The sequence below is a fragment of the Hevea brasiliensis genome, chromosome 14, assembly GCF_030052815.1.
Source record: "Hevea brasiliensis isolate MT/VB/25A 57/8 chromosome 14, ASM3005281v1, whole genome shotgun sequence".
In the NCBI taxonomy this organism is placed as follows: Eukaryota; Viridiplantae; Streptophyta; class Magnoliopsida; order Malpighiales; family Euphorbiaceae; genus Hevea; species Hevea brasiliensis.
In genome coordinates this window covers 89106643-89134280 of record NC_079506.1, presented here as the reverse complement: position 1 = coordinate 89134280, position 27638 = coordinate 89106643, and the positions used below count along the sequence as shown (strand labels likewise).

The window sequence follows — 27638 nt, the reverse complement described above, 5'->3', positions numbered from 1 at the left end:
AAGTCAATTAAATAGAATAATTACATGGTGAGAAATATATATATATTTTTTTTATTATGAAATTAATAAATTTTAGAAAGAATATATAATAAATTTAAATGTAAGATTTTTTACTTATTATTTTATAGCTTTAAATTATTAATAAATTTGATATGAATTATTAACGGTGGAAGATGATATAGTATGATTATTGTTATAGTTTCAGGTTATTCTGTTAGGTGTTAGAATTTTTTTTTTTTTTTTTAATTTTTAAGTGAAAATCAGGTGAGCAAAAAATAAATAAACGAAGTTGTTGAAATTTCAGAGTTGGCAATATATATATTGGCTTGGTTAATACAGGGACAAAGCAACAATTTTCCAATAAAATGTTCTTTTGAATTTAGCTACCCCATTAAACCTGTTTCTTCTGTTATACTCAATTCAATTCAACTAAGTTTTTATATAAAAAATTTGGGACAGTTATATAGATTCTCTTTCTCCACTCTAAATTATTTTTGGGTGTTTCTTCTATTACGAGATGAAAAAAAAAAAAAAAGGTCAAAGCTGTTTAATTAGCATATAGTTGTTTGATATATTAACAGATTTAAAAAAAAAAAAAAGAAAAAGTTGTTGCAGCTAATTTCCAAGTAACCTTGCAATAAAATCATGAACATCTCCATGGTTCTTGTAATTCAGGACTTCTTTATCCACATTGTCCATCTTCTTGTCTCTTCCGATCTTCTATGTGCCAATTTTGGAACCCAGAAAAGAAGAGGACAAGAAAATGGTTTACTTTGAAACTGATTGCATTGATTTCAAGGAGGATATTTATGGTCGTGGCTTATTTTCTGGGAATAAAAAATTTAACCCTTTCAATGCTATATATCCTGTCTCCATGGTTCAAGCAATCTTGGCATTATTTATGTGCAAACTTGTGTACTATGCTCTCAGGCCTTGGATAAAATCAAGAGTTGTCTGCAATTTCTTGGTATGTTTTGCCTTTGCTTTTCCTTCTCATTTTTCAACATGGCTTTATGCCTTTAAGGTGTTTGTTGTTTTTGTTGTTTCATTATGTTCTTGATTTCTTGTTTAATTGAATCTTGAATTGTAACTTGATATAGGGTGGGATCATTTTAGGAGCCTCTGTTCTGGGTAAGAACAAGAAATACATGGAAAACATTTTTCCTGACAAAGAGATGTTGGTGCTTGATACAATAGTTAAGATTGGCACAGGATACTTCATTTTCCTCACAGCTGTGAAAATGGACGCAGCTATGTTCCTAAAAATGGCAAAGAATATTTGGATTATCAGTTTATCAAGCTGCCTTATGCCTCTTTCATTTGCCTTAGTAGTGTGTTTGATGGTAAAGAGGAGAATTAGTGAATTATTTGGAAGAGCAGCCAGCAATATACACATCTTATGTCATGGGCTATCAGTTACTTTATTCTCTTCTATTGCTGATGCCATGGATGAGCACAACCTTTTAACTACAGAGCTAGGCCAACTTGCCATGTCTACAGTAATGTTGATTGAGGCAATTGGTTGGTCTCTTATGTGCTTCTCAATCATTTTTACACAGGAAAATATTTATTCTTCAATTGGAACTTCCCTTTCCATATGTTTACTAGCAGTTTTTGCTGCATATATTGTAAGGCCAGCAATATTACAAATTATCAAGAGAACACCAGAGGAGAGTTCTGTTAGTGAAATTAGTGTTGTAGCAGTACTAATATTGGTTCTAGTCATGGGTTTTATTGCTGATTCAATGATTGGAGGCTTTCAACTTGGGGTTTTACTGATGGGGTTGATCATACCAGATGGACCTCCACTAGGTGCAGCTATAGTAGAGAAAACTGAAACCATGGTGATGGAGTTTTTTCAGCCTTTGTTCTTCCTTCTTATTGGTTACAATATAGATGCTTCTTTGATATTCAACTATAATGGTTTTGGCTTCTTGCTGCTCTTAGTTGTTGGAGTTCAAATAGGAAAGATATCTGGAATTCTTTTGGCTTCACTGTTTGTTCATATCAATTTTCGAAACGCTGATTTGCTCGGCTTCATTTTGAATTTCAAGGGCGTCATCAACTTAGCAGCTATGGAGAGATGGCTCATCAATGGTGTAAGTCTCCTGCCCCATACATAAATTCATTTTGTACTGGATTTATCAATTCAGTATCTTTGCTACCACTACAGATCTCATAAACTATCTCATACGAGTCACACTAACGGCCTTGCCTTCTGCGTCTGATCTTAATTTGAGCTCAATAAAAAAACATATCTAAAATACGAGCCACATCATAACAAATAACTATACTAAAATTAACAATAAATTCAAGGACAATAGATGAAGTTAAGTTTAATGACTACATGATAATGAAGTATCTAACAATGATTTACAATTTCTGTTTTTCCTTGCTTGCAGTTGGCAGATGAGAGGATGTATACTGCATTGGTCCTATGCAGCGTTTTCATGACTGCAATTTACAGTGGTTTACTAGTCATTTTCTAAAAACCTGAAATCAGACTCATCGAATCTCCTTGTCCACAAAAATACAGAAGAACACTTCAAACAACTCCATTTGCAGAAGAATTTCACATTCTTACCTGCATTCACGGTGAAGACAATGTCCACAGCATCATTACTCTACTAGAAGCATCCAACCCAACTGTCAATAGCCCTTTAAGCATCCATGCAATCGAGCTTTCTGGTAGAGCAGCTCCATTGCTCACACCTTACAGTGGCCACAGCAAGAGTTTCAAATCTAACAATTCAACATATCATATTATGCATGCCTTTTCAAATTATTCAAGAAACTCCCATGGTCCCGTCTTGTTAAGACCATTTGTTTTGGTTGCCCCATTCAAGACCATGCACAACATCATTTGCAACTATGCAGAGGATAGAAGAGTTCCTTTCATCATCGTACCTTTCCTAGGAAATCAACAAGATAATAACCGTCATCTCTTGCGGAGTTTTAATGCACAGCTTCAAGCAAATGCACCTTGCACTGTTGGGATCTTAGTACAAAAAGGATTGCCACCTCGAAAAAACTTATTAGGTCAGTTCTCTTGCAATGTATTAGTCATCTTCATGGGTGGTCCTGATGATTCTGAAGCCTTGAAACTTGCAATGAGGATGTCTGAAAATTCAAATGTGAGCATCACCCTGTTGAGAATTTACTTGAAAATGGATGAAGTAGACATTAAAGGAGATGGAAATGGATTAGATGACTTACTAGTCCAAGAATTTAAGGATAAAAATGTAAAGAACTCTAGAGTTCTTTGCCATGAGGTGGTAGTAAATGATAGTTTACAATTGATTGCTACAATTCAATCAATGGAACATAGTTATGACCTTGTTGTGGTGGGTAAGGTGCCTGCCCAAATCAAATTTTTGAAGGAAATGACTGAGTGGGCAGAGTATTCAGAGCTAGGTGTGATGGGTGATTTCCTTTATTCATCAAAGTTTCATGATTGTAAGATGTCTATGTTAATGCAACACTATTTAAAGGTTGAGGAAACCACTCCTAGTTTCTTTATTGACAATGCATAACACAATTGAAATTAAGAGGGCATTTTCTTCTTAGTTTTTTTTTTTTTTTTTAGCTGCGTTTAAGGCATTAAGCATTTAAAATAATGTTTTTTCAAAAAGCACTTATAATATTTTTTAAAAAAAGTGCTTTTTAACTTTGAAATTCAATGTCAAATAGAACATTAGTTTTCTTTAATCAAATGCTTAATTACTTGGTAAAATTATTATTAGTGTTGGTATATTAAATTACCTTTAAGGATATAATTTAATTTTTAAATTTAGTGTAAATTAAAATAAGGTAGGAATATTCATTTTTATTTTTAGTTAATTTTTTTATCCATTATAAATAGCTTTTTCTTTCAAACAAATGAGAACTTATGATTATTTATATAGTAATATTTATAATTTGATAAACTTGATATTAATAGATTATAATATGAATAATTTAGTTAAATCAAACGACAATCAATTCACGAGGAAAAAAAAATAGAACAAATACTTAGCTGCCACGTAAAAAATCAGTTGAAAAGTTATATTATTGAAGTACACATTAAAATTGAGTAATGTTTTTGAGGGAAAGTAAAATTTACTTTGTTAATAACATGAATTGGTATATTTACCTTTACTGATACTCGAATTCGAGACTTTACAACCTTGAAAACAACTACAGTACCAATGAATCGATAAACCCTAATCTAATGGTAAAAGAATAAAATAGAAATAAAATAAATTAAAAGCAAAGTAAGCGTAGAGAAGTTAGCTTGCCTGTTGATGCATCCAACCCAAAGGACCATGAAAAAAAAATACCATTATGCGATAAATTGCAATATATATGTACAAGATGATGGTATATAGCGTGGATCAAGCACCTCAATCACCAACAAAGGAAATACAAAACTGAGGACATTTAAAGAAGATGTACACATTGGCATTTCCCAAATGCATAATCTTTGATTTATGAATGTGGGCCAAGCAATTTTTCTACATTAACTCATGCATCCTACCCATGTACCTGACATCAAAACAGTATAATCTTTAATGGGTGAATCAAGAAGGTAGCTGCTCATCCAAAAATGCAGAATTAATCCCGTTGAAATCCATCTTAGCACCCATTGAAATGGATTGCACCAACTTTTCAGACAAAATAAGTTGTTGCAAACATAACTGTGCTGATGAAAACAAATTAAAAGGGTAAAACAAAGAGATCAGCACCTCCTGGAAACTGAGATGTCCATCCCTCCTTTGGCAACCCTCTGTCACTGTCATCAACAAATTTGTAGGGGCTTCTGGAAGGCCGGATCTCTTCTTCCCCCTGTTACTTTCCTTCAAAGCATCCAGTATTTTGCTGCCCGTTTTTTATTTTGAGCCTTTGATTCTGCATAACGGCTGATAACCCTGGCAGCCCTAAGTATTTCTTTTACTGTTAGAAGCGATCTTTTGGGTGTAGATTGCAAGTTAGGTTGTCTTGCCAGCTTCAAGTCTGAAGAAACTGTGGAAACATTAGAAACTCCAGAGGTTTGAGGTTCTGGATCATTGTCAACACTAGTTTGGAACTGGCTAGTTCCTCCAGGAGAATCTGCAGATGAAAGCTGATTATTAGAAATTGAACTTTCAGTGCTACAAGGACCCTTACCACTTGTGTCTGTAGCAAGACGATCACTGTCTGTAACTGAAAGACACAAACCCCTTCCACTTCCCTTTAAATGAACACTTGAACCTATCATGCCCAAGGAGAACATGAATTGGTTACTCTCAAGTGATGAAGCTCTAACAGAAGATCTTTGACACATTCTGGCATTTGGCTGGCAACTTTTTAATCAAGAAACACTTTTGTAAGTAATCAATAGGTATAAAGTAACTATGATTGCAACTTTTTCACAATTCTAAAGTTGTATTATAAGTAAATAAAACTAGAACAGAAAAACATGTATCCCCTACTTTTTCTGCAGTGAAGCCTGAGATGTAAACTACTACTAAGCCAATAGAAAAAGACTATGTCTCTAAGGATCATAAATTTCCCTACCATGATCTAATGGTCAAAATACTAGAACCTGAAAGCAGGCATGACAACCAATTTCCAATATACAGCAAGAGAATAGCATGCATAGTAAAAGTGGCATAAATCTCTTAACAACATATGATTGATAGAGTATACTTGGTGCAAGAATGGAACAAGCTGCCTGCTACTCAACTCAACTAAGCTTTTATCTCAAAAATTTGGGGTCGGCTATATGAATTCACTTTCTCCACTCTAAACGATTTTAGATTAAATCCTCAGAAATGTGTAATGTTTCTAGGTCATGTTGTACTACTCTCCTCCAAATCAATTTAGGTCTACCCCTTTTTTTCTTTCTATCCTTTAACCTAATGTGCTCTACTTGTCTAACTGGAGTCTCCGTATGTCTACGCTTCACATGATCAAACCACCTCAATCTCTTTTCTCTCAACTTATCCTCAATTGGCACCACTCCTACCTTTTCTCTAATTCTCTCGTTACGGACTTTATCTAGTCTAGTATGACCACTCATCCACCTTAACATTCTCATCTCTACAACTCTTATCTTAGACGCATACGACTCTTTCAGTGCCCAACACTCACTACCATATAACATAGTAGGTCGTATGGCTGTACGGTAAAATTTTCTTTTCAACTTATTGGGAATCTTGCGATCACATAAAACTCCCGTGGCACGTCTCCGCTTCAACCGTCCGGCTTTAATCTTATGACTAACATTCTCCTTACATCCCCCATCTACTTGAAGGACTGAGCCGAGATATTTAAAGTGATTACTTTGGGACAGTACCATTCCATCCAAATTAACTCCATCTCTATCACCAGTTTTGCCTTTACTGAACTTGCAATGCATGTATTCTGTCTTCGTTCTACTTAACTTAAAACCCTTTGACTCTAGAGTACTTCTCCAAAGTTTTAGCTTTCTATTGACTCCTTCTCGCGTCTCATCTATCAGAACAATATCATCCACAAACATCATGCAGCAAGGAACACTCTCTTGTATATGTTTCGTCAATTCATCTAAAACTAATGTAAAAAGGTAAGGGCTTATAGCTGATCCTTGGTGAAATCCAATTGAGAACGGAAAATCTGTGTCCCCTCCCACTGTGCGCACAATAGTAGTTGCTCCTTCATACATATCTTTCAACACTTGTATGTACCTAATAGATACCCTCTTTTGTTCTAACACATTCCATAAGACATCTCTTGGAACACTATCATAAGCCTTTTCCAAATCAATAAAAACCATATGTAAATCTTTCTTCACATCTCTATATTTCTCCATCAAGCTTCTAATGAGAAAAATCGCTACCATAGTTGAACGACCAGGCATGAAGCCAAATTAATTAAGAGAGATGGAAGTATCATGACGTAGTCGATGCTCCACAACTCTCTCCCACAACTTCATAGTATGGCTCATGAGTTTAATTCCCCTATAGTTTGAGCAACTCTGTATGTCTCCCTTATTTTTAAAAATAGGTACTAAAATACTCATCCTCCATTCATCAGGAATTTTCTTTGAGTTTAGAATCTTATTAAATAATTTAGTTAACCATGCTACTCCCATATCTCCCAAATACTTCCACACTTCAATTGGTATTCTATCGGGTTCACAGGCTTTACCTACTTTCATTCTCTTAAGTGCTTCATTTACTTCTAATGATCTAGTCTTTCTAATATAATTCACATTCTTTTCTATTGTTCTATAGTCTATATTTACGCTATTACCATTTTGATTATTATTAAAGAGATTATTAAAATAATTTCTCGCTCTTTCTTTAATGTCATCATCTTTCACCAACATTTTTCCTTCTTTATCCTTAATGCACCTAGCTTGATTTAGATCTTGATATTTTCTTTCTCTCCTACTTGCTAATCTATAAATATCTTTCTTCCTTTCTTTAGTTACAAGTTTCTCATATAACTTTTCAAAAGCTTGTGCTCTTACTTGACTAACTGCCTTTTTTGACTCTTTTTTTGCTATCTTGTACTGTTCATATGCCTCATTATTATCACATTTAGGTAATTTCTTATACCATTCCCTTTTTCTCTTCACTGCCTTTTGTACTTCCTCATTCCACCACCATCTCTCTTTTGAAGGTGGTCCATGTCCTTTAGACTCTCCAAGAACTTTTCTAGCTACTTCTCTAATCTTTGATGCCATCTATATCTACATATCATTGGCCTCCATATCCAGCTTCCATGCTTCAAACTTGAGAAGCTCATTTTTGAACTTCAATTATTTTACTCCTTTGAACTCCCACCACTTTGTTCGAGCTACACTATTTCCTTTGACCTTACTTGAAAGTAGTAAAAACAACATAAGCTTCAAAAAAACGTGCACATCTTCAAATATTTCTTGCACATCAATTTGTGGTATGAAGTACGAACATGGGCCGCATAATTTGAGGTTTAGACTCGTCACTGAGGTGGAAGCAAGAGGTCCAGTAGTTCGAGTCTTCCCTTCTCTCCTCCTCCTTTCTCTTACGTTACAGCTAACAACAATAGAATGCTTTATTTATACTGGTTCGGAAGAAGAAAATGGGGGCATATAAATGAGAAAGTTTGTCGCATGGATTCAGTATCCATTGGAGAGTTTCTTCGTGTTTTACAAATAAAACATTTTTTTTTTTTTGCAGAGTTCTACATTTCTTTCCCTAAAATTATTAACAGAAGGCAAACCTAAAAGGATCGAGGAATGGCAGTCAACAGGCGTATGGACAAAAAGACAATCTTACAAACTAGAAGCTAAACATTGCTACTATTCAAGAATTGACTAAAATCAGGTAATCGCCCAGAAAATGAAACTGGCAGAAATTACATGTCATCTAATACTGCCATAGTACCAAGGCAAAAACTTCAGCGAAAGAGATGTAAATTCAGTGTTAAAGCACAAGAAATTAATAAACCAAAAGAGATTAAAGGGTCCAATTCTTGAATTGCAGTTAAAATCAGGCAGTGTAAGCAAAATAAGAGAAATTGAAAAGAAAGAAGCGACTAAGAGATGTAAAGAGAAAAGGCATTACCTTTGAGTTGAACCCAACAACTGAATTTAGAGAAATTGCCATTTCTATGTCCTGCTTAAGGCCCAATCATATGGATTGGCACAGAATAAAAGAGAAACAAATGCACAACTCAAGAAAGATTTTGAGCTGCGTATTTGTGGCAGTGGAGCAGATGACCAGTAACCAGAAGAAGGGGATGAGCTCGTCGCTATACCATTTTCTTTAATTGCGCGTGTGTCCCACTCCAGCTTCCCAATTTTAAAATTTTAGGGAGAAGTGGGAACATTAATTTTAATCCATTAAATTTTTTTTATTTATTTTTTATTAATTAATTTATTAATTTTTAAAATTGTAATTTTTAATTTGATTAATTTAATAAAAAATAAATTAATTAAAGTGAAATTTAATAATTATTGTAACCTCATTTTTATTTTTTAAATTTTAATAAAATAATCAATTATTAATTCAATAATTATATTTTTTTAATTACTTAAGAAATAGAAATTTTATTTATTTGAATAAATATTCAAAATCCTCCAGATATATTTATTTTTATTATTAAATTTTATTTTTAATTATTTATTATTTATTTAATTTTAAGATAGAATACATGCATTGCAAGTTCAGTGAAGGCCAAACTGATGATAGGGAATGAGTTAGTTTGAATAGAGTGATACTGCCCCAAAGTAATCACTTTAAATATCTAGGCTCAGTCCTTCAAATAGATGGAGGATTAAAGCCGGATGGTTGAAGTGAAAACGTGCCACAGGAGTTTTAAGTGATCGTAAGATTCCCAATAAATTGAAAAGAAAATTTTACCGTACAACCATACGACCGGCTATTCTATATAGTAGTGAGTGTTTGGCACTGAAAGAGTCGTATGCATCTAAGATAAGAGTTACAGATATGAGAATTGTTAAGGTGGATGAGTGGCCATACTCGACAAGATAAAGTCCGTAATGAGAGTATTAAAGAAAAGGTAAGAGTGGTGCCAATTGAAGATAAGTTGAGATAAGAGAGATTGAAGTGGTTTGGTCATGTGAAGCGTAGACATACGGAGGCTCCAGTTAGACCTAAATTGACTTGAAAGAGAGTAGTACAACATAACCTATAACCATTACACATTTCTGAGGATTTAACCCAAAATCATTCAGAGTGGAGAAAGTGAATCCATATAACCGACTCCAAATTTTTGAGATAAAGACTTAATTGAGTTGAATTTATTATTTATTTAATTTTAACTGATATTCAAACTTAAAAATTAAATTATAAATACACAAATCTAACACTATACATTTATTATTATTTATTTTTTTATTTTATATAAAAAAAAAAAACTCTGCTCTACATTTACAAGTGTGTTACATTAGTTCCAATTGCTAGTTCGTCATCTAGAATCATGGTTTAGTATTAGTCGAATTGCAGCTTTGAAATCCTCATAAAATCTTTGGTCAGAAAACCTGCTCGCCCGTTTCCTTGCAGCTGCAGCCATCTTGAGTCTCTCAGTTTCTGGCATTCTTAACACCTTCAGGATAGCATCTGCAAATTCTTCCACATTCTGGGCAAGAAATCCAGTTTTCTGCCCATCTTCTTCCAAAACAATGTCCATCTTTGGGCCAGCAGAATTATGAGCTGAGAAGTCAAACAAAATGAGGAGCATGATCAATTCATTCACATTAAGCATTTAATGCTAAACTCAACTAAGCCTTTGGGGTCGGCTATATAGATTCTCTTTACGATTTTGGATTAAATCCTCAGAAATATGTAATGCTTTTAGGTCATGTTGTATTAATCTCCTCCAAGTCAGTTTAGATCTATCCATTCTTTTCTTTCAATCCTCTACCCTAATTTGCTCTACTTATCTAACTGGAGCCTCCGTATATCTACGCTTCACATGATCAAATCACATCAATCTCCCTCCTCTCAACTTATCCTCAATTGGTACATTAAACATTTAATAGCAGAAAAGAAATTATCTACATGTAAATGAAAATCAATTACAAATGGCCCACCAATTGGTATGGCGCCTGCTGCCATATACTCCACAACACTGATTCCAAAGTGTTCGTCTGTCATGGAATGCATTCCGATAATGGCATCTCCCAAAACACTCATCAAGTCCCTACAAATGGAAAAGGTGCAAAGTGAGGATACAAATGTACACTAGTATTACCATGATAGTTCAAAGACACAATGTTTACAGACCTGTACATCACATTTTTATAGAATTGCACATCCTCATCCACCTTCAGTTCAACTGCTTTGTCCTTTAACTTCTGTAGTCTTTCTTCATCCCACTGGTTTCGACAACTACCCACAAACTGCAGCTTAGGTCTTGGCAAGTTAGGATCTAGCTTTCTAATGGCAACTGAAAAAGCCTCAAGTTGGAGAGGATGTGCCTGTCATGAAAAACTAGTTATAAAGGGCTGATGTATCAAAATAAGGCACCAGATATGAGCCACTTAAACAGCAGTACTTTGCATTCATAAGTTCTATATAAATAGGCCCACCTTCTCAGAACGAAATTGAGCAACTGACATACATATTGGAGGTTTTGCTGGCCTTTCCAGAGGAAGCGCCTGTTTTGAACTTTTAACTTGTTAGGCTCAGATGTGAAAAATTTTGTGACAGAAAATGAGTTATATAGCATCTAGAGATGGATTCAAAAAACCTGACCAGCTCACATGCTAGCATGAACAGTGACAAAAAATAATTCACAATGCACAAAGCAAGCAAGCTACAAAAAATATTTTCCATAGAGGAACACAGCATGTTGAATATAATGTTCGAACTAGAACACAACCATTTTAATATAGATAAATTTCACTTTTTTCAAGGCTTCTCGAGTCATGACATCAGGGCTTCCAAAAGAATTCAAGACAACCCAGCCAAAATAAATGTTCAGCATAATATTTCAAGCACAAAAATTTATTTTTGACATAATAGACAAACTGGGAGGCCACAGCTCGGTGCAATAGTAACATTGTCAGGAATGGAATCCCAAAGGTGCAGAGCTGGCACTTCGCGCGCGCGCGCGTGTGATTGAGAGAGAGGGAGAGAGAGAGAGAGAGAGGGAGAGATATGACTCTTGATAGTTTATGTAAATACCATAAAGATTGAAGAAACACTATATTACAAACCGGAAGCACTGACGTATCACAAGGAGGATAAACTCGCTTGGTTCGTTTTGGAATTCTCCAAAGCCTTTCAATGTGAGACTGTGTCCAAGAAGAGTTAACCATTGCAAGGTCAGCACAAGAGCCTGCAAACCCATACATCCAACTAAAGAATGTATAGTAGATGATTTTGCACTGTGATAACCAACCACTGCTGCATGAAAAGAATCCTTTAGAAACTGTATAAAATAGAAAAACTGAGATGTGAAGCTCCTTAATAAAAGAAAATCTACAAGATCAATGTAAGCTATAGTTGATACAACAGAAAACAATTCCAGATTGAAAATTTTTTTTCCCTTGATCTTTTCTTATACAGAGGGTTATTGTTCTCTTCATTTTTCTATTGTTACAATGAACTTTAGTGAACAGACCCAGGAAAACTTTATCCTCCTTAATTTGAAAATGTTTGCCTAAATTCTCCACAAATAAAGCAAAGGCTAAAGCTCAATGAGCATCAATCCCGGTGAAGGCAAATGGGTGAACTGAAATGAACTTGAAGGTGAAAAGTTATCCTTTTTAACACAATCATTTGATGTAGTTAGCCAACTCGAGTAATAGCTCAATCTAGACCCAAATAATCCAAGTCCATCTAAAAAATTAACAACAATCATCTCCCAAATTCTGATAAACCTTATTGTCTAACCACACATAGAAAACTGCAAAACTCTAACCTCCTGGAAATTGAGGCATCATTGTTGTACATTGAATTCCGATCACGAACACGAGAAGTCATATCTAAACTGATAGTAGGATAATGCGTGTAACAAACAACTTTGCAACCAAAAATCCGAGCAAGTGGACAAGTGAAAGCATAGCCACTAGTATCAAAATAATACGAAGGAGTAAACTTGCTTAAAGCTTCCCAGCAAAGATAAATCGAACCCAAGCTCTGACCAATCATGGTGAAGCGAGGATAACTAGTTTCTTCTACCCATTTCCTTTTTTACAGATGCAACACCTAAAGCAAACAAGCAAGCAAGCATTCACACAGAATCAAACAACCGAAAACCCCAAAAGGCAAAAAAGAACATCATTCAAAATTCCCAAATATTGATTCTATAAATCGAACAAAACAAACCCATTAAGCGTAGGCGGGTACCATCGGTGGATAAACCAAGTTGACACCGAAGCGATCGGTGGCGCGAGCTGTCAGCGAGTGAGGGGAGGCATCGTGATCCCCGGTGTAAATCACACAGTCAAGATCAGGGCTTTTTTCTTGGATTGCTTTAACAGCGCACCAGAGGACTCTCTCTCCACCGCCACCGTCGTTTGTGAAGGGATGGAAGAAGCCAACAGCACGCTTTCTGTTCGTTCTGCCATTGATTATCTGGGAAGTGAAGGTCAAGATTAAGGTTAATATAGCAGTGAAAAGAGGGACAATGAGAAGGAAAATCCCATTTTCCATTAGGAAGAATGAGGAGAAAGAGATCAATTAGATGATGACGCAGAGAAGAACCAGCTGGGTTTTGTACCATATGAAGGCACCACTGGCCTTGCTCCGTTCGTTTTCAAAACATTTTTTTAGGATAAAATTATTTATTATATTTAAATGTGAAATAAAAATAAAAATCCATTGAAAAATATTTATCATTAGATTTCTGGCAATGCAATAAAATCTTCCCTAGAAATCTTTTACAGGGATTCTTAGTATCAATCAATTGAGGTTACAATTTAAATTCAACAGCTCACTTTCACTTTAAGGTTACGATTTAAATTCTTCAATACAATTTTTTTTATTGTTCTTGTGAAATCATAAAATCAAACGATTTCACTTCCATACTTTCGTTATTCATCATCTTAAAGAAAATGAAGCTTCACAATATAAAAAAATAAAAAAAAGATTTCGATGAGGACTTCACACGGAAGAGGGGTACAAGAGGAAGAAGAGAGAAAAAGATGTCAACAGAACATGCAATTGCTGCTTCTAAAAGTTTGCATTACTTGAAACGTCCACGATTCCATTGAAGATCAGATCAAAATTAATTAATATAAATTTATTAAAATCAATTAATTTAGTTCAATCTTAAGCCGATGGAGATATTACCCAGCTGTCATCAAATTTTTTTTAATACATCTTCGTTACTGGACTAAGTAATTAGGCAATGATCATTAATTATTACATGTTCCTTCAAAATAATAAATGGATTATTTCTTAATTTTTGTTTAACATGGCATAGCAAAAGAATAATAAATAGTAATGCAAATAATCTAGCAGTCGGCCCATTTACACTCCCATCTACTTCCAACATCAGGAGTGAAAAACAAAATACAGCTGCCCACCAAAATGAAAATGAAAATAATAAAATGCACAAGGAGAACGGTGCTATGAAACCAAAAGACATAAACGATCGAGTTGGTGCATTATGATGGCTATAAAACATTTTGTACTATACTCGTCTAGTTCCTAGACTGCAAGCAAAAATAAAAATAAAAAATACAAATACAGGAAATCCTCGGCTACCCCACTAACAGCAGCCAAAAAATGCCTCCCCTATCAAAAGAATATTACAACACATATCCACACACCTAAACATAAAAATGAAAAATGGCATTATTTCAAATAGACCTTCATTCATCCCATCAAAACAAACACAAAAAGGAATGAAGGCACCGAAAGACCACCAAAGGGTAAAGCCCGACCTTGCATGTCCTTCATAAGCAACTTCGATTCAAAGCTAAATTCTACAAAAAAGGCCACCAGCATATCAATAGCTACCCATTGGCGGCATGCCAAAAGGTGGCATTGGAGGCATTCCCATTCCACCCATTGGTGGTGGTGGTGCAAAACCTCCACCCATAGTTGGTCCACCCATGCCTGGCATTGGAGGTGCAGGCAACGCAAGAGGAAGTAACTGGGCATACATGTTCTGCAACACATCAAGCATATCCATTAACATACTGCTCATAACAATAAAATACTGCAAAGAGCAAAGTAAAACATCTGGCCCAGAAATGTAAAAGTAGGACTAGAAACTTTCAGCCATATTTACTTTATATCACACAAGCACAGCAGAAACCCCTCACATCATACCCGTCTAAAGCAATAAAAAATTCACTATAACAAATTACCTGCTGAGCAATAACCTCTTTTTCTTCTAGCTCTTTAGCCTTGACCTCTTTCTGTGCCTCAATTTTGTCTTTGACAAGTTCATCAACTTTGCCTACGTATTCCCGGATAAACTACAAGGAAATGAAATAGAGGGAAGTTAATCATCAAACATAAGATTCAAACATCCTTGATGTGAGGCCAATCTGCAGAGCAAGATAGGCTCCCTCACAGTACGTAGATAGCAAATATATGGCAAGATGAAACTAAGAAATCACCTGCAGCAGGTATGGGAAGGCAAAGTCAACCATATTATTTATCCAGGCAAGTTCAAGAGCAACATCTGCCCGAATCAAATCATAACAAACAAAGAGGCATGATGCAAAACATTCCTTCTTGCCCTGCACAATTAAAAAATTATACATACATTAAACCAGTCAATTAAAAAAAATTCATAAACATCCCAAATAACAAAAATGAAAGTAGACTCAATGATAACACAATCAAAGAAAAGAAGAACTAATAAACCAATACAACTACCAACATTCTAAAACAAATTATTAGTAATCCTCTATGCCACAAGCCTCAACACAAGGATATCCATGCTATGGAGCCAGTTAAAGTTTAACATTACAGCTCAACAAGAAAAGTATCATGAGTCTGTGTTTGTGACAACCATCGCTCCACCAGCAACACAAGCAAGCTTGATGCCCATCTTTCATAAGTAACCAAGAAATCATATTATCGTTCATAAAAGGGGCACAACAACCCAAGGGGAATTATATTTTAAGACAAACGATTAATAGTAGCTATGGGCCATCTCATTTGTCTTGGAGAAAATGTCAATTTTAGGCTGTTATTAGTAGTACCTGTTCAATGAAATAAACAAGCAACCCTTCTGCAAGTTCACGGTCTCCAGATTGTGATGCCGTCTCCATAGCATCTTTGTAGAGGTTGTCTTTCTTTGACAATGCAATGGATTGCTTCCATCTTCCTGCCTTCTTGTAGATGTATGCAGCAACACGTCTCATTTCAAGTAGTTCATGTTTCTCAATCTGCTCAAATTAATACAGGTTGTAATTTCAGACAGTCATCCTCTTATTAACAATAGGGAAAAACAAAAAATTTAACCTTCTGTGCAAGGCCAATCTGATCAAAATTGTCATGCATATCAATTGATTCACGCAATCTTTCATAGTCTTCCTCCTCTACATAAATTTGATTCAAAGCCTCATTCACAGCAGACACGTTATTGCTCTGAACAGCAACCATATATGGCTTCACTAGAAGAAGGTGACCAGCCTGAACACCACAAAGGAATATTGAATAACCTCAAACGAGTTAGAACCATGAGAAAAAAAACATCATTCAACTAATTTTAAAAATATCATGTGACAGCACAAAGACAGACCTTCCGCATAATGTCAACAACACGGGTATGGTCCACACGGAGTGCCAGCACATTGAGAAGATCATTGATAAGGTCTGGGTGCTCTTGCAGGTAGAAATGAACCGCCTTATAATATAGCTCCACATTTGCAACCTTGACAGCAACATCTTTAAATTGCATGTGATCCCATGCCTCAGGGGAATGGTTCATTATGGTGGTTGCAGCATTATCAAATTCATCATATTGGATGTACAAATAGGTAAGTTCCTTCCAATGCTGTTGTTCATCACAAGCCCGTATGAGCTTCGGAATATTGAGGCGGGTTGAGAACAATTTAATGTGTTCCATAAGCTTCTCAGGACGATATCTTGCATATAACACTCCCAACTCCGTGAAAATGCCCATATGTGCACGTTCTAACCCTAAGCCACTCTCCATAAGAGAGATTAACTCATTGAAGTATCCTCTGTTCTGGTAATATTCACTGACCTCTTCCAAATCATCCACCTACAAAATTCACAACATACCACACAATTGATTAATAGAATGCACATAGCAGGGCAAATGTAAAAAATACCAAATGAATTTGCAGAAAGCCAGAAAAATATATATATATATATATATATATATATATATATATATATATATATATATATATATTAGAGAGCCTCTTAAGTCATAAGAGACATAAAATTTCTTTAAAAAAAAAAAAAAAACACATACACACAATAAAATTTAAGATGACCTCCAACTTCATGTAAGGAAGATTCTCAGACTTCAATGTAGCATTTCAAAAGCTTCAAGCTCCAAAACCAAAATTGCATATCTAAAGTCAAGTCAACCATACAATTAGCAATAGAATGTAATGAATCACCTGAATAATAATGTTAAGGCCACAGATCTGAGCCAAACGGAACTCCTCAGCATCAACACAAGCAAAACAAACTTCCTTCCATGTCTTTGCACTATTGGCTTTTCGTGCTGCATCAACAGCACCTTGGAACTGTTTCAGCTTCACAAGTGTGCTAGCCAACTTGCCCCAGTTTGATATAAATGCAAATATAATTTTTGCAGCCTCATATAGAGCTTCATCAAACAAACGATCACCCACATTTTGGAGATTAGCCACATTTGGCATGAGAATAAATTCCTCAATGTCACTTAGCCTATCGATCTTTGCATATGCAAAAATAAGTTCACTGTCCACCTTGGGTTCTTTTGTTTTCTGCCTGACCATCAGGAGGTACCTCACCAAGTCATGATAGACATTTGCATCCTCAGCAGCACGAATGACCTCCAGGAATTGACTAACATCATCTGCACGAATAAAGGACTCAATTGCATCACTCACCAGCCCCTCCCTGAGTTGAGCCTTTGCCACCTGACTCCAAACTGCATCTTCTTCAACTCGGAATGCAAACTCCACTGCACGATCAATGCTTTGAATATTGTCCAGTAGGACATTTACAGCCTGAACATTTAAGTTGAATTTCTTGAAAATTGCAAATGCTTCCTCGTATAGTTGGGCTTCCACGGCCACTTCCCCAACAGCAGGTCCATCAAAATTGTCCAATCTGTTAATGTAATCCATAACTCTAGATGGATCCGCCTTAATGGCGGTCAAGATAAGTAGATTCTGCAGATTGAAATTTCCACTGAATGCAGAGTTTTGAAGCACAATCTTTTCAAGAAGCTCAATTAATTCATGGGGTAGATCAGCAGTCATGAAAGCCTTAACTGCTGCAGAAACTTGTTCAGGACTCTTGCTTTCAGGCAAAGCAGTAGATACAACCTGATCAATGAGCTGTCTTCTATATTCATTCTCAGGATTAAGAACTTTCTCCCAAAGATCAGCATCCATCCTTTCAACCACATACCTGCAAAGGAAGTAACCAATACATAAACCTCAGCATATGAAATATTTGCTTCCAAAACAAACAATATCTAGAACTAAACAAATCACAAACCTTGCTTGCAATTTGAACAAAGAATTTTTATTAGTTACATTAATCAGCTCATCATCACATTGTCCTCTCCGGTAAGCCACAACAGCCAGAGTGGGATCACGTTTCTCACAATACTTGCCAACAACCCGGGAATCATAGTAAGGGTTGGTAGTGAGGAAGTGCTCTGGATTGTTATTGCTATCAATAATGATTTTACCCAGAGCATTGTGGACATGTACATCTTGGCTCCCCTCACTTACAAGATGCTCCAAGAACTGAGTGAGCAAACGAAGTCGATTTCTGCAAACCACAAGAAAAACATGAGAACGAGGAATTAGAATGCAACAAGAACCAGGAAGCATGAGCAGACTAGGAATTACCTCTTCTCACATTCTTCCACAAGGGGCTCAACAGGAAGCAAAGAACGAACAGAAAGAATCAGGCCCTTAATGAAGTCTTCAGGGCACTCATCATCCAGCAACTGCCCCACAACTAAAGGTGCATTACCTGGGTTCACCTATCAAGAGGTTCAAGACTCAAAAAATTGAGTACACATAAAAGATGGTTAATAAGTAATTGTGTGTGTTCAAAGCATTAACTCGCATACCTTCTGAACATAACCTTCAATATAACGAAGCATATTGTTTGAATAGAGGTAGTGTGTGAGATCAGCCACAAAACCAAATCGATCACAAACATTAATCAGAGGCCTAGCATCTGGAAGTTTGGCCTCCATCAGAAAGTTCTTCGTCTTTTCAGCATCATAAAAATTCGATTCTCTAGTAACACGTTCAACCTCCTTTATTTGTCCAGTTTTAGCAGCTGCCTCAATGTACTTGAAGTGTATATCAGGATCCTCACTGTCCAATAACCCAAGGAAAACAATAAAAAATAAATTAAATCAGATTTTAAATTATCAAAATGGGACATAAAACAAAAGAAAAGGTCTATTATTTAAAGATAAAAAAATACCTTGAACTCAAATATGACCCAAGAAAAAAGTAAAGCCCTTCATAGGACTTGAATTGCTCAAAAAGTTTTATGCATGCATCAACACCCAACTGCTCACAATATTCCTTGGCAGTCTGCAAGGATGCACTTGAGTTAGCCTAGCACAACATGCTAAAATTATTAACTTATCAAACAAGAAGAATTTCATACCTGCACAATTATCTGAAGGTTGCCTCTTAGATTCACCATTAAAAGATCCTTCATGCACTCCAAAGCCCATTCTCGTGAAAGAGTACCAAAAAACTCTACGAGTGCCTGTAACAAACTACTTTCCATTAACAATCCCATATTTTCCATTCCTCAAACGAGAAAAAACCATTCAACAAAATGCACCTGTGGCTCTATTGCATGTGTATTAACAATGACACGTTTAATATCTGGCAACTCCGAATAATGCTGCACAAATTAGTAAGTATTAACTAGAGGAATAATAACAATTCATGTGAAAAAGAAAGCAATATAAGAACGAAACAAGCCATATTACTTGCAGGGCTCTGATGTATAGACCAGCTTTTTCACATAATTGAGCAATTCGAGGGCGATCATAGTGGCTGAACATTCCATTGGCTAGAATAGCATCAGCCACATTAGGAAATGTTACCAAATTGATTTCTAGGACCTACGGAAAAGCAAAAATCAGGAAGTTGAACATGACAGTGGAAATTGTATAATCTCATCCAAAAAAGTAACAATAAATAACCTTTGTTTGCAGAAAACCATGTTCAGGTAAATTTGGCTTCAAAACATCCAACAGAAAAGCTGTTGCCTCACGAATCAGGTTTCTCTGAATTAAGAAGGAACTATATATTAAAATTGAAAATAAATCAACACATGATAAAAATTTACTTAATTTCTTGCATTTCATAATGGTGTCAAGTCGCAAATAAAATTTCTTGCCCTATTAACCGTAGCATGTCAGCAAAGATTAATTAATATTCAATCAAAATGCATTAAACTTGTTATTATAAATCAAGATACTAACAGAAGCATTAATAATGACTCTACCTGAAGAAACAGATCAGTGATGGTATTGTAATCAACAGGACAACCTCCCTCCATTTGAGACATCATCAAAGCAAAATTCACTGCTCCCTGTAGTAAAATTCCAATGGAAATTTTATAATGTATCGGATCCAAAAAAAAAAAAAAAGAAATCCAGCTAAAAAAATTATATCAACCTAAAATATTTATAGTTGCCATAAGTAACTGGTTTTTTACTTCACCAAGATACGTACTACAAAATTTTTATTAACTTGCTGATGTAAGATACCTGAGGATCCGAACGGAGAATTGTTTGCAGAAGGAACAAATAATCAGGGGTATAACCAACCTAAAACAACAGAAAACCACAAATACAGTCTCAACCATAACTCATCAACAAACAGAGAGAGATTATAACTAGTAAAGAGCTCAGATTTGCATAAATATAGCAGGCATGCATTGAAGAGGCCATACAATTGATCAAACAAAAAATCTCATTACCTGCTTTGAGTAAATCAAAATTTTGTCAAACTCCCTCCTCTCAGCAAAAGCCGCAACAACCTTTGGAGTAGCTCTAGCTTTGATATATATTTTTAGCGCAAGGTCATTGTCAACAGTCTACAGCGGCAACAGCATCACCAGTACCATATATAAAAATCCATGAAAAAATACAGTAGGTGGAATTTGATGATTAGAAACTTGGGCTTTTTTTATTAAAATTCAGTATTATAAGGACCCAAGTAATTTCCAAAACAGTGCAAATCAAACCTTCACAAGGTCTCCAAGTTCTTCACTGCACTCCAACTTGTCCTCTGCCAACCAATTCTCTAAAAGATTCTTCTTATTTTGATTGACAACAAGGCGTGATAATTCCAATGATTCAAATGCATTAAGCTTTCCTCTAGTGAGAAGCGTCCCAAAGTACTGCAGTAAAGGAGGTGTTTGCCCAGCTTGCACAGGAACACTCTACAAATTTTGAAACAGATAGAATCAGCTAAGAGTAAAAAACATAATGAAAATCAGGCAGAAGCGAAGTCAACACCAATATAAGAATCAAAAACAAAATGAAAACCTGAAACTTGGCAACTGTGTCGGGCGTTCGAAGAATTCCTTGTGGAGACTCTGCAGCAAGCTCAGCTGCTTCTTTATACTTCGTTTGAGCAAACAGCTCTTGGAAACGCTGAACAACCTGAGATATCCAAGATAGCAAGTAGTTGAGTTCCCACTGAACAAGAAAAAGCAACATAAATAACACTAAGAAAATAACTAAAAAGGATTTTGCTTTACCAAATTCTCTGCACCAGGAAGGTTTCCTCTTTTGGCAAGATTGACAGCAAGCTCCAAATTATTCAACTGTAACAACAATTTTCATATTAACATTATGAACACACAACTCATCATTTAGATGCAGCAACAGAAAAGGGATGGGGGTGGGGGGGTGGGTGGTGGGTAAGCAAATCTATGAACGTACTTGGCCACTAACAAAAGGTACAATTGTTGCTTCATTCACAGTCGCTAGCAACACCTGGCCCCGCCTATTAATGGCATAAAAACCCCCAACCGACGAAGCTTCAGCTGTCAAAAATATTGGATCGGGACTGATTCTATTTCTGTATACAGCAGTAGCTGTCTCCAAGTCATAAACAAATAACAGCCCAAGCTTGGTGATCACATAAATCAAACTGTATTTGTGGGATATCTGCAATTAAAATATTCAGGACTTAATACATAGATAGCAAACTACTATATTGAGGTTTAAGAAAAATCAGCAACAGGCACACCTGCATTGCAACAGGAAAGTCATCAGCAAAGTCTGGAGGAAAGAAAAGATCAGCCTGTTTCTTTGTAAATGATGGCTTCCCTGCTAATACGATTCCAATATTAGAATAGGAACAATCCCATTCAAAACTCACAAGTGCAATATAATAGTTACAGGATAACTTTAAAAAGACTCATTAATCATCATAATCAAAAACAGCAAACTACATCCAATCAGTGAGCATAACACTTTTCAAAGAATGAATAAAAAAGTTGACCTGGTTGAGCACCAAGTTCAATGACATGCAACTTCGATGTAATCTGCCCAGCATTGAAAGATTTTGTGGCAAAAGAAATAAGAATGGAAGGATTCTCATTTCCAGGAACCTGTTTCAGACAAACAAAGACATGCAGAAACCCTCATTATTGCAAAACTTCAAATGCCAAAAACTAGGAGCACATTATAGCCTAGAGAAATCTCCACACCTTAAATTGGGCAAATGATGCAGCATGAGCTTCAAGAGCTTGACTACGCTGCTGATCCACAGAGAAAAGTTGCATGTTCCCTTTAACCAGTTGTTGCCTCTGTAAACAATATAGACTAGGAAATCAAAATCATAACACCACTGGGATAGCACTACAAATATGTACAAAATAAACTGTACCAAGGGCTCCATCTAACAGACTACAGGATATAAGAAAATAAATATGTATAGACATGTAAAATGACTGTTGCAAGTTGCAACAAGTGAAATAGGTACTTGCAACAAAGAGGTAGAATGACCAAACAACAGTTAAAACTTAAAACCCTAAACTGGAACTCTATTACCAATTCACAGAAATTAAGCCTGGCAGTTTAGATCTGGACACTACACTAAATTGGCTAAACAAGTCAAGGAACGTTTAGCACTGCTTGGGCATCACTACAGGGTCACTCAGCCACTACTGTCCCAAGCATGCAAAATAAACACTACTATCGTAAACCTATATTTTGCAGCTACAAGTTTCTTCTTAAAAATGAAAGCATAAAAATTCTCCTTACATAAAGGTAAAGTATCACCCTCATGAAAAGGAATATCATAGTTTAAGGAACTTCGGATAATAATTAAGATAAAGGCCACATACCTCAGGTGAACCAGGAGCTATACCAATCAGAACCAACCACTTCTCTGAAGGGTCACATCTGTAGTTAATTATCTGATTGTTCACCAGATTAGCTGTTCTATCAAACATCTTGACAGGTTCAGAATCACCTGCATTTAAGATATAGTGAGATTTAAGTAAAAATAAGGAAAAAGAGATCCTGGGAGACAGAAAAAAAAAATGGAACACAGACTTGAGAAGCCAAATAAGTATAAATCCAAGATGCCATGAAGTTAGAAATACAAAATGAATCTTGCCTTCAATTGACCAATGGTAAACTGAGGTCTGTGTGACCAAGCCTAACATCTTTGTGGTTATCCACTTCCAAAAGACAACCTATGCATGAAGCAAAGAGACTCACTTTAGATCAGATAACATAATTACCACAACCTCAGTGTAATACAACATAATACTTGCTTTTTCCTTAAATAAATAAATAAAAAGCAGCTATACCTGCTCAGGCATCTGGTGTGATTTCATTTTTGCTTTCATTTCAATATTAAATATCTGTAGGTGATCCTGAGTAGTTCCCGGGAGTTGGGCTTTGAGAAAAGAAAACATCAGCAGAAGTGCCAGCATAAATATATACATATTGTATGCATTTTCAATTGTATGTATACATATACACTCATCACGTGCATAGAAAATATTGAAATTGTAGCACCAAAAAGGGTACAGAAAACAAATACCCCACACTTGTCAGAAGCTGTAAAAAAATATTTTCTAAATAGTTATTGAACAATAACCATTGAAAGGCATAGAACTACAGTAATCCACATATGATGGAAGTGTGAAGAAATCAACTTAAAATAATATTGATGGTCACAAAAACATTTCATTATTATCACCATTATTATCATCATCATTGACACTATGCCAATTAAAATATAATGAGGATTTAATGGTTTCATCAGTGCACTATTTTCATGTGCACCTTGTAATCACACGTGGAAACTAAAAGCTATTTGCATGGATAATATCACATGTTTGTGAGTGCAAGGTGCACTGTTCTCAGTGGCAGATGTAGCTTGTAAAATGAGGGGTCAATTGACCCCCTCATTATGTGTGTGTGTGTGTGTGTGTGTGTGTGTGTGTGTTGCATGGATAATATCACATGTTTGCTGGATCAGCCACTGATTGTTCTCATAAGCACCTGCCACACTGAATTATTCCTTAAATATAATGAACAAACTTCACATTGTCATACAGTGAGATACCACCAATTTAATTGGCCAATTCTGACACCATGAAACAGAAAAATCTTCTCCATCAAGTCTTGTAATATTAGATATTTCAATAAAATATTATTAACTAGAACAAGCTTTAATTTGCATATACAAAACTATTACTCTGAGAAATAGTTAAATTTTAATGACATAATAACAATTTTTAGTTTTAACATAATTATAACCATAAGGTGGATGGGAGAAATTGTTGTCATGAAAATGGAACTTAAAAACTCGTTCTAAACGATGAATATGTGGGAGAAAATATTGACATTTAAAGGGGAAAAAAGGTAGACTAGATAAAGTCCATAATAAAAGTATTAGAGAAAAGGTAAGAGTGTTGTCAAATGAGGATAAGTCAAGAGAAGGGAGATTGAGGTGATATGGTCATGTGAAGCGTAGACATACGGAGGCTCCAGTTAGACAAGTAGAGCACATTGGTTTAGAGGATAGAAAGAAAAGAAGAGGTAAACCTAAGCTGACTTGGAGAAGAGTAGTACAACATGACCTAAAAGCATTACACATTTCCAAGGATTTAACAAAAAAATCGTTTAAAGTGAAGAAAGAGAATCCAGATAGCCGACCCCTATAAATTTTTTGAATAAAAGTTTAGTTGAGTTCAGTTAAGTAAAGAGGGAAAAACTTAAACAGGAATTGAATTGAAATTTTTAAATTGTTTAGGATTTAAATCATAACGTTTTAAGCTATGGGACAGAAGTTGATCATACTTAAAGACTTCTTTTGTATTTATCCCACTAATTTAAGGTATGAATGTGTCTTATTGGATATACAAAAATCCCATCATGCACCGTGGGTAGAAAACCATAAACATTGAGCTTCCACTTCATGCATATGGCTCAGAAACATATTTTCTTACAAAATACAAACCACTAAATAATGGCATTATTAGAAAGACTAACACAACAATGTAAATTTATATTAAAAAAAAATCCTATTTGGGCAGTAAGTCCATATGATAATGTAGTGATTTGAAATTTTATAACACAACATAGCCAATGACAAAAATAGTTGCTATTGTGACTAGGCAAAAATAGAGCTGAAATGAAAATGCAAGAAATGGAGGTGGAAAATGCACAAAAAGCAATTTCCATCCTATTAGTTTACTTTGCATGTGAATGAATGGAAGTGAAGATTATAACGATGGAATATATTGCATCCGATATCATGCGCTGCAATAAAAAGTAACTATCTACAAACCAGGCAAAGTGACAACTAATGCATTTAGCTCAAACCCAATATGCTTAATAAAGTCAATGTAGATCATGACAATAGCATGTTTGATAGATCATAATCGCACAGAATCACCAAGTCATTTAAATCATAATCCAATAACCTACCTTTCAGGGCAAGGATTCTAGAATTTGGATTCATGAGCGACGAGTCTGCAGTAATAGGCCGCCTCAATGGCTGCATTGGCATATTCATATCCACAATCACAACACTATTCTGTGGAGCCGTTTCCCGTACACATATATACTTGTCCGATTCCATTGTGACATTTGTAAAAGTGATGAACTGGGGATTGATCCCAATGCTCGGCAACTGAAAACAAACACACGGATCAGACCAATTCACATCACACTTGATAAATCACCACACCCTCACTTTATCATCAAAAAAAAAAGAGCGAAATTAAAGAATTTTAACACAAAACTAAAGTGTTTTGAAAACAAAACAATTAACAGATCTGAAGATGCAACACACAAATCAGATCCACAAAAACTACAATACCAGCTAAGTTCTATGAACACAGTTTACGTGACAAATCAAGCGAAATTACCAAATAGGTAAGAGGATTGCACCAACAATTGATCTGAACATTAGCCCAATTTCTAAAAATAATTCGAGTAAAGTAAAGAGAGGAGCTGATTGAAAGGGAACTCACAGTTAAGACTTCCTTCATAGCGATTGGGGCGTTAGCGGCCGCCATGTTGAGGAAGAGATCGAGAGCTCAGAATCGGCGAATCAGATCTGTGATCGGAGTCGAACCGCCTATTTGAGAGAAAGTCAACAGCAATAGAGAGGTGATTCCAGTAGCTAAGAGATCTAGAGCACAGAAGGAACCCTAGAAATCAGTGAAGAAGAAGAAGAAGAAGAGATCTAAAGAGAAGACTAGTTGAAGAGAGGGAAGAGAAAAATGGCAAGGAATGTGATGAAAGAAGAGAGATCTCATCTAATAAAGCAGAAAAATGAGAAAAAGGAAGAAGAAAGATTATTACAAATATTATTTTAAATATTAATTAAAAATTATTTTTATATTAATTAAATATTTTTAAAAAATTAATTTTAAGCATTTTTTTTAATTCATTAATAAAATAGTAAAAATCTTCTTCTTTCAGTAATTTGTCGTGCCCTGTCTCGAGATGGAAAAACGGGAATAAGAATTCTTTTTTAATAAATCTCAACTTATTTATAATTATTTAAATTTCTTATAATGAAAACCAAAATAATAAATTTATTCGAAAAATAAAATTAAATTACTTTAATCAATTTTTTAATCAAATTTGCATACCTGTTCTTATTTTATAAAACTAATTATAATCCAATAAAAAATCTACGAAAATTAATAGAATTTCATAAATAAATTTTATATTAATTTATTCTATATGTTATTTAAAAATGAAAAAATAAAACTAAAATCCTTATTTCCCTGCTTCCCCATTGTTCCTTAAAAAATGGAAGGACTTATTCCTAGGGCCCAATGGGCTGGAAGCGAAGAGTATACTTCTTTTCTTCCTTTGGGGAAACAAAACAAGTGTTTATTTATTTTTTAATTATAAATAAAAAAATAATACTCAAACTTAAAATTTTATAAAATTAAGAGATAAAATGAATAAGTGTTATGTTCAAACAATTTTGTTTGAGAGAAGAAAGAATAAAGTAAGAATTTTTCATATTTAATTTTTTTAATTTTTTATTGTTTGAGAATGAAATGAATGTTTTTGTAATATATTTATAAATTTTTTAATATATTTAAATGTTTTATTTTATTTTCCAATTTAAGAAAATGACAAAATATGTTGTCTAATATATTTTTCATTTAATAAAATTACTACTGTCATGGTTATTAAATAAATATTTGTTGGGAATACTTCTCCCAAGTTGATTAATTCGAATAATATTCTCTTTAAAATTAATATGATATTAAAGTTCGATTTAGATTATAAATTTTGGCCATCCATAAGTTATATAATTAGATCCGTATTAAATTATTATTAATTAATTATTAAGTGACAACGATGTTAATTGTGTTTGAGGGGAATGTTGAGAAAATTAATATGCATTGAAAAACTACACGGATTAAATGGTATATATAAGTGATTGAATTAAAATATTAATTTCACTAGTTATTTTAATATGTAAATATAAATTTAAATTAAAAATAAATTAATTCAAAATTTATCCAACC

The 27638-nt window shown here is 34.8% G+C and overlaps 2 protein-coding genes, 1 long non-coding RNA gene and 1 pseudogene across 3 annotated transcripts; 1 reads left to right on the top strand and 3 right to left on the bottom strand.

The window, feature by feature from the left end:
- The first annotated feature begins 537 nt into the window (after positions 1–537).
- On the top strand, positions 538–3548 carry LOC110657250 (cation/H(+) antiporter 15-like). Its single transcript, XM_058134750.1, has 4 exons — positions 538–967; positions 1101–2099; positions 2403–2432; positions 2490–3548. Exons 1-4 carry the CDS (start codon positions 764–766, stop codon positions 3531–3533), a joined length of 2277 nt encoding a protein of 758 aa, XP_057990733.1. The 5' UTR covers positions 538–763; the 3' UTR covers positions 3534–3548.
- Positions 3549–4308: 760 nt separating this feature from the next.
- Positions 4309–9598, bottom strand: LOC110657249 (uncharacterized). The gene is made up of 2 exons (XR_002495291.2): positions 8553–9598; positions 4309–5321 (listed from the first exon to the last, which is right to left on the bottom strand). It is a non-coding gene; the product is annotated as an uncharacterized LOC110657249 (long non-coding RNA).
- A 216-nt stretch (positions 9599–9814) lies between these two features.
- On the bottom strand, positions 9815–13347 carry LOC110657248 (GDP-Man:Man(3)GlcNAc(2)-PP-Dol alpha-1,2-mannosyltransferase-like; annotated as a pseudogene).
- A 697-nt stretch (positions 13348–14044) lies between these two features.
- LOC110657247 (clathrin heavy chain 1) lies at positions 14045–26398 on the bottom strand. The gene is made up of 30 exons (XM_021814394.2): positions 26115–26398; positions 25567–25771; positions 23436–23524; positions 23240–23318; positions 22965–23092; positions 22326–22424; positions 22118–22226; positions 21863–21942; positions 21553–21780; positions 21369–21434; positions 21154–21270; positions 20850–21047; positions 20583–20699; positions 20371–20430; positions 20106–20192; positions 19801–19884; positions 19585–19719; positions 19434–19496; positions 19251–19355; positions 19062–19174; positions 18697–18949; positions 18470–18606; positions 18111–18389; positions 17018–18020; positions 16165–16650; positions 15885–16055; positions 15623–15808; positions 15032–15154; positions 14777–14887; positions 14045–14574 (listed from the first exon to the last, which is right to left on the bottom strand). The coding sequence occupies exons 1-30, from the start codon at positions 26157–26159 to the stop codon at positions 14413–14415; spliced, it is 5118 nt and encodes a 1705-aa protein (XP_021670086.2). The 5' UTR covers positions 26160–26398; the 3' UTR covers positions 14045–14412.
- Positions 26399–27638: the final 1240 nt, after the last annotated feature.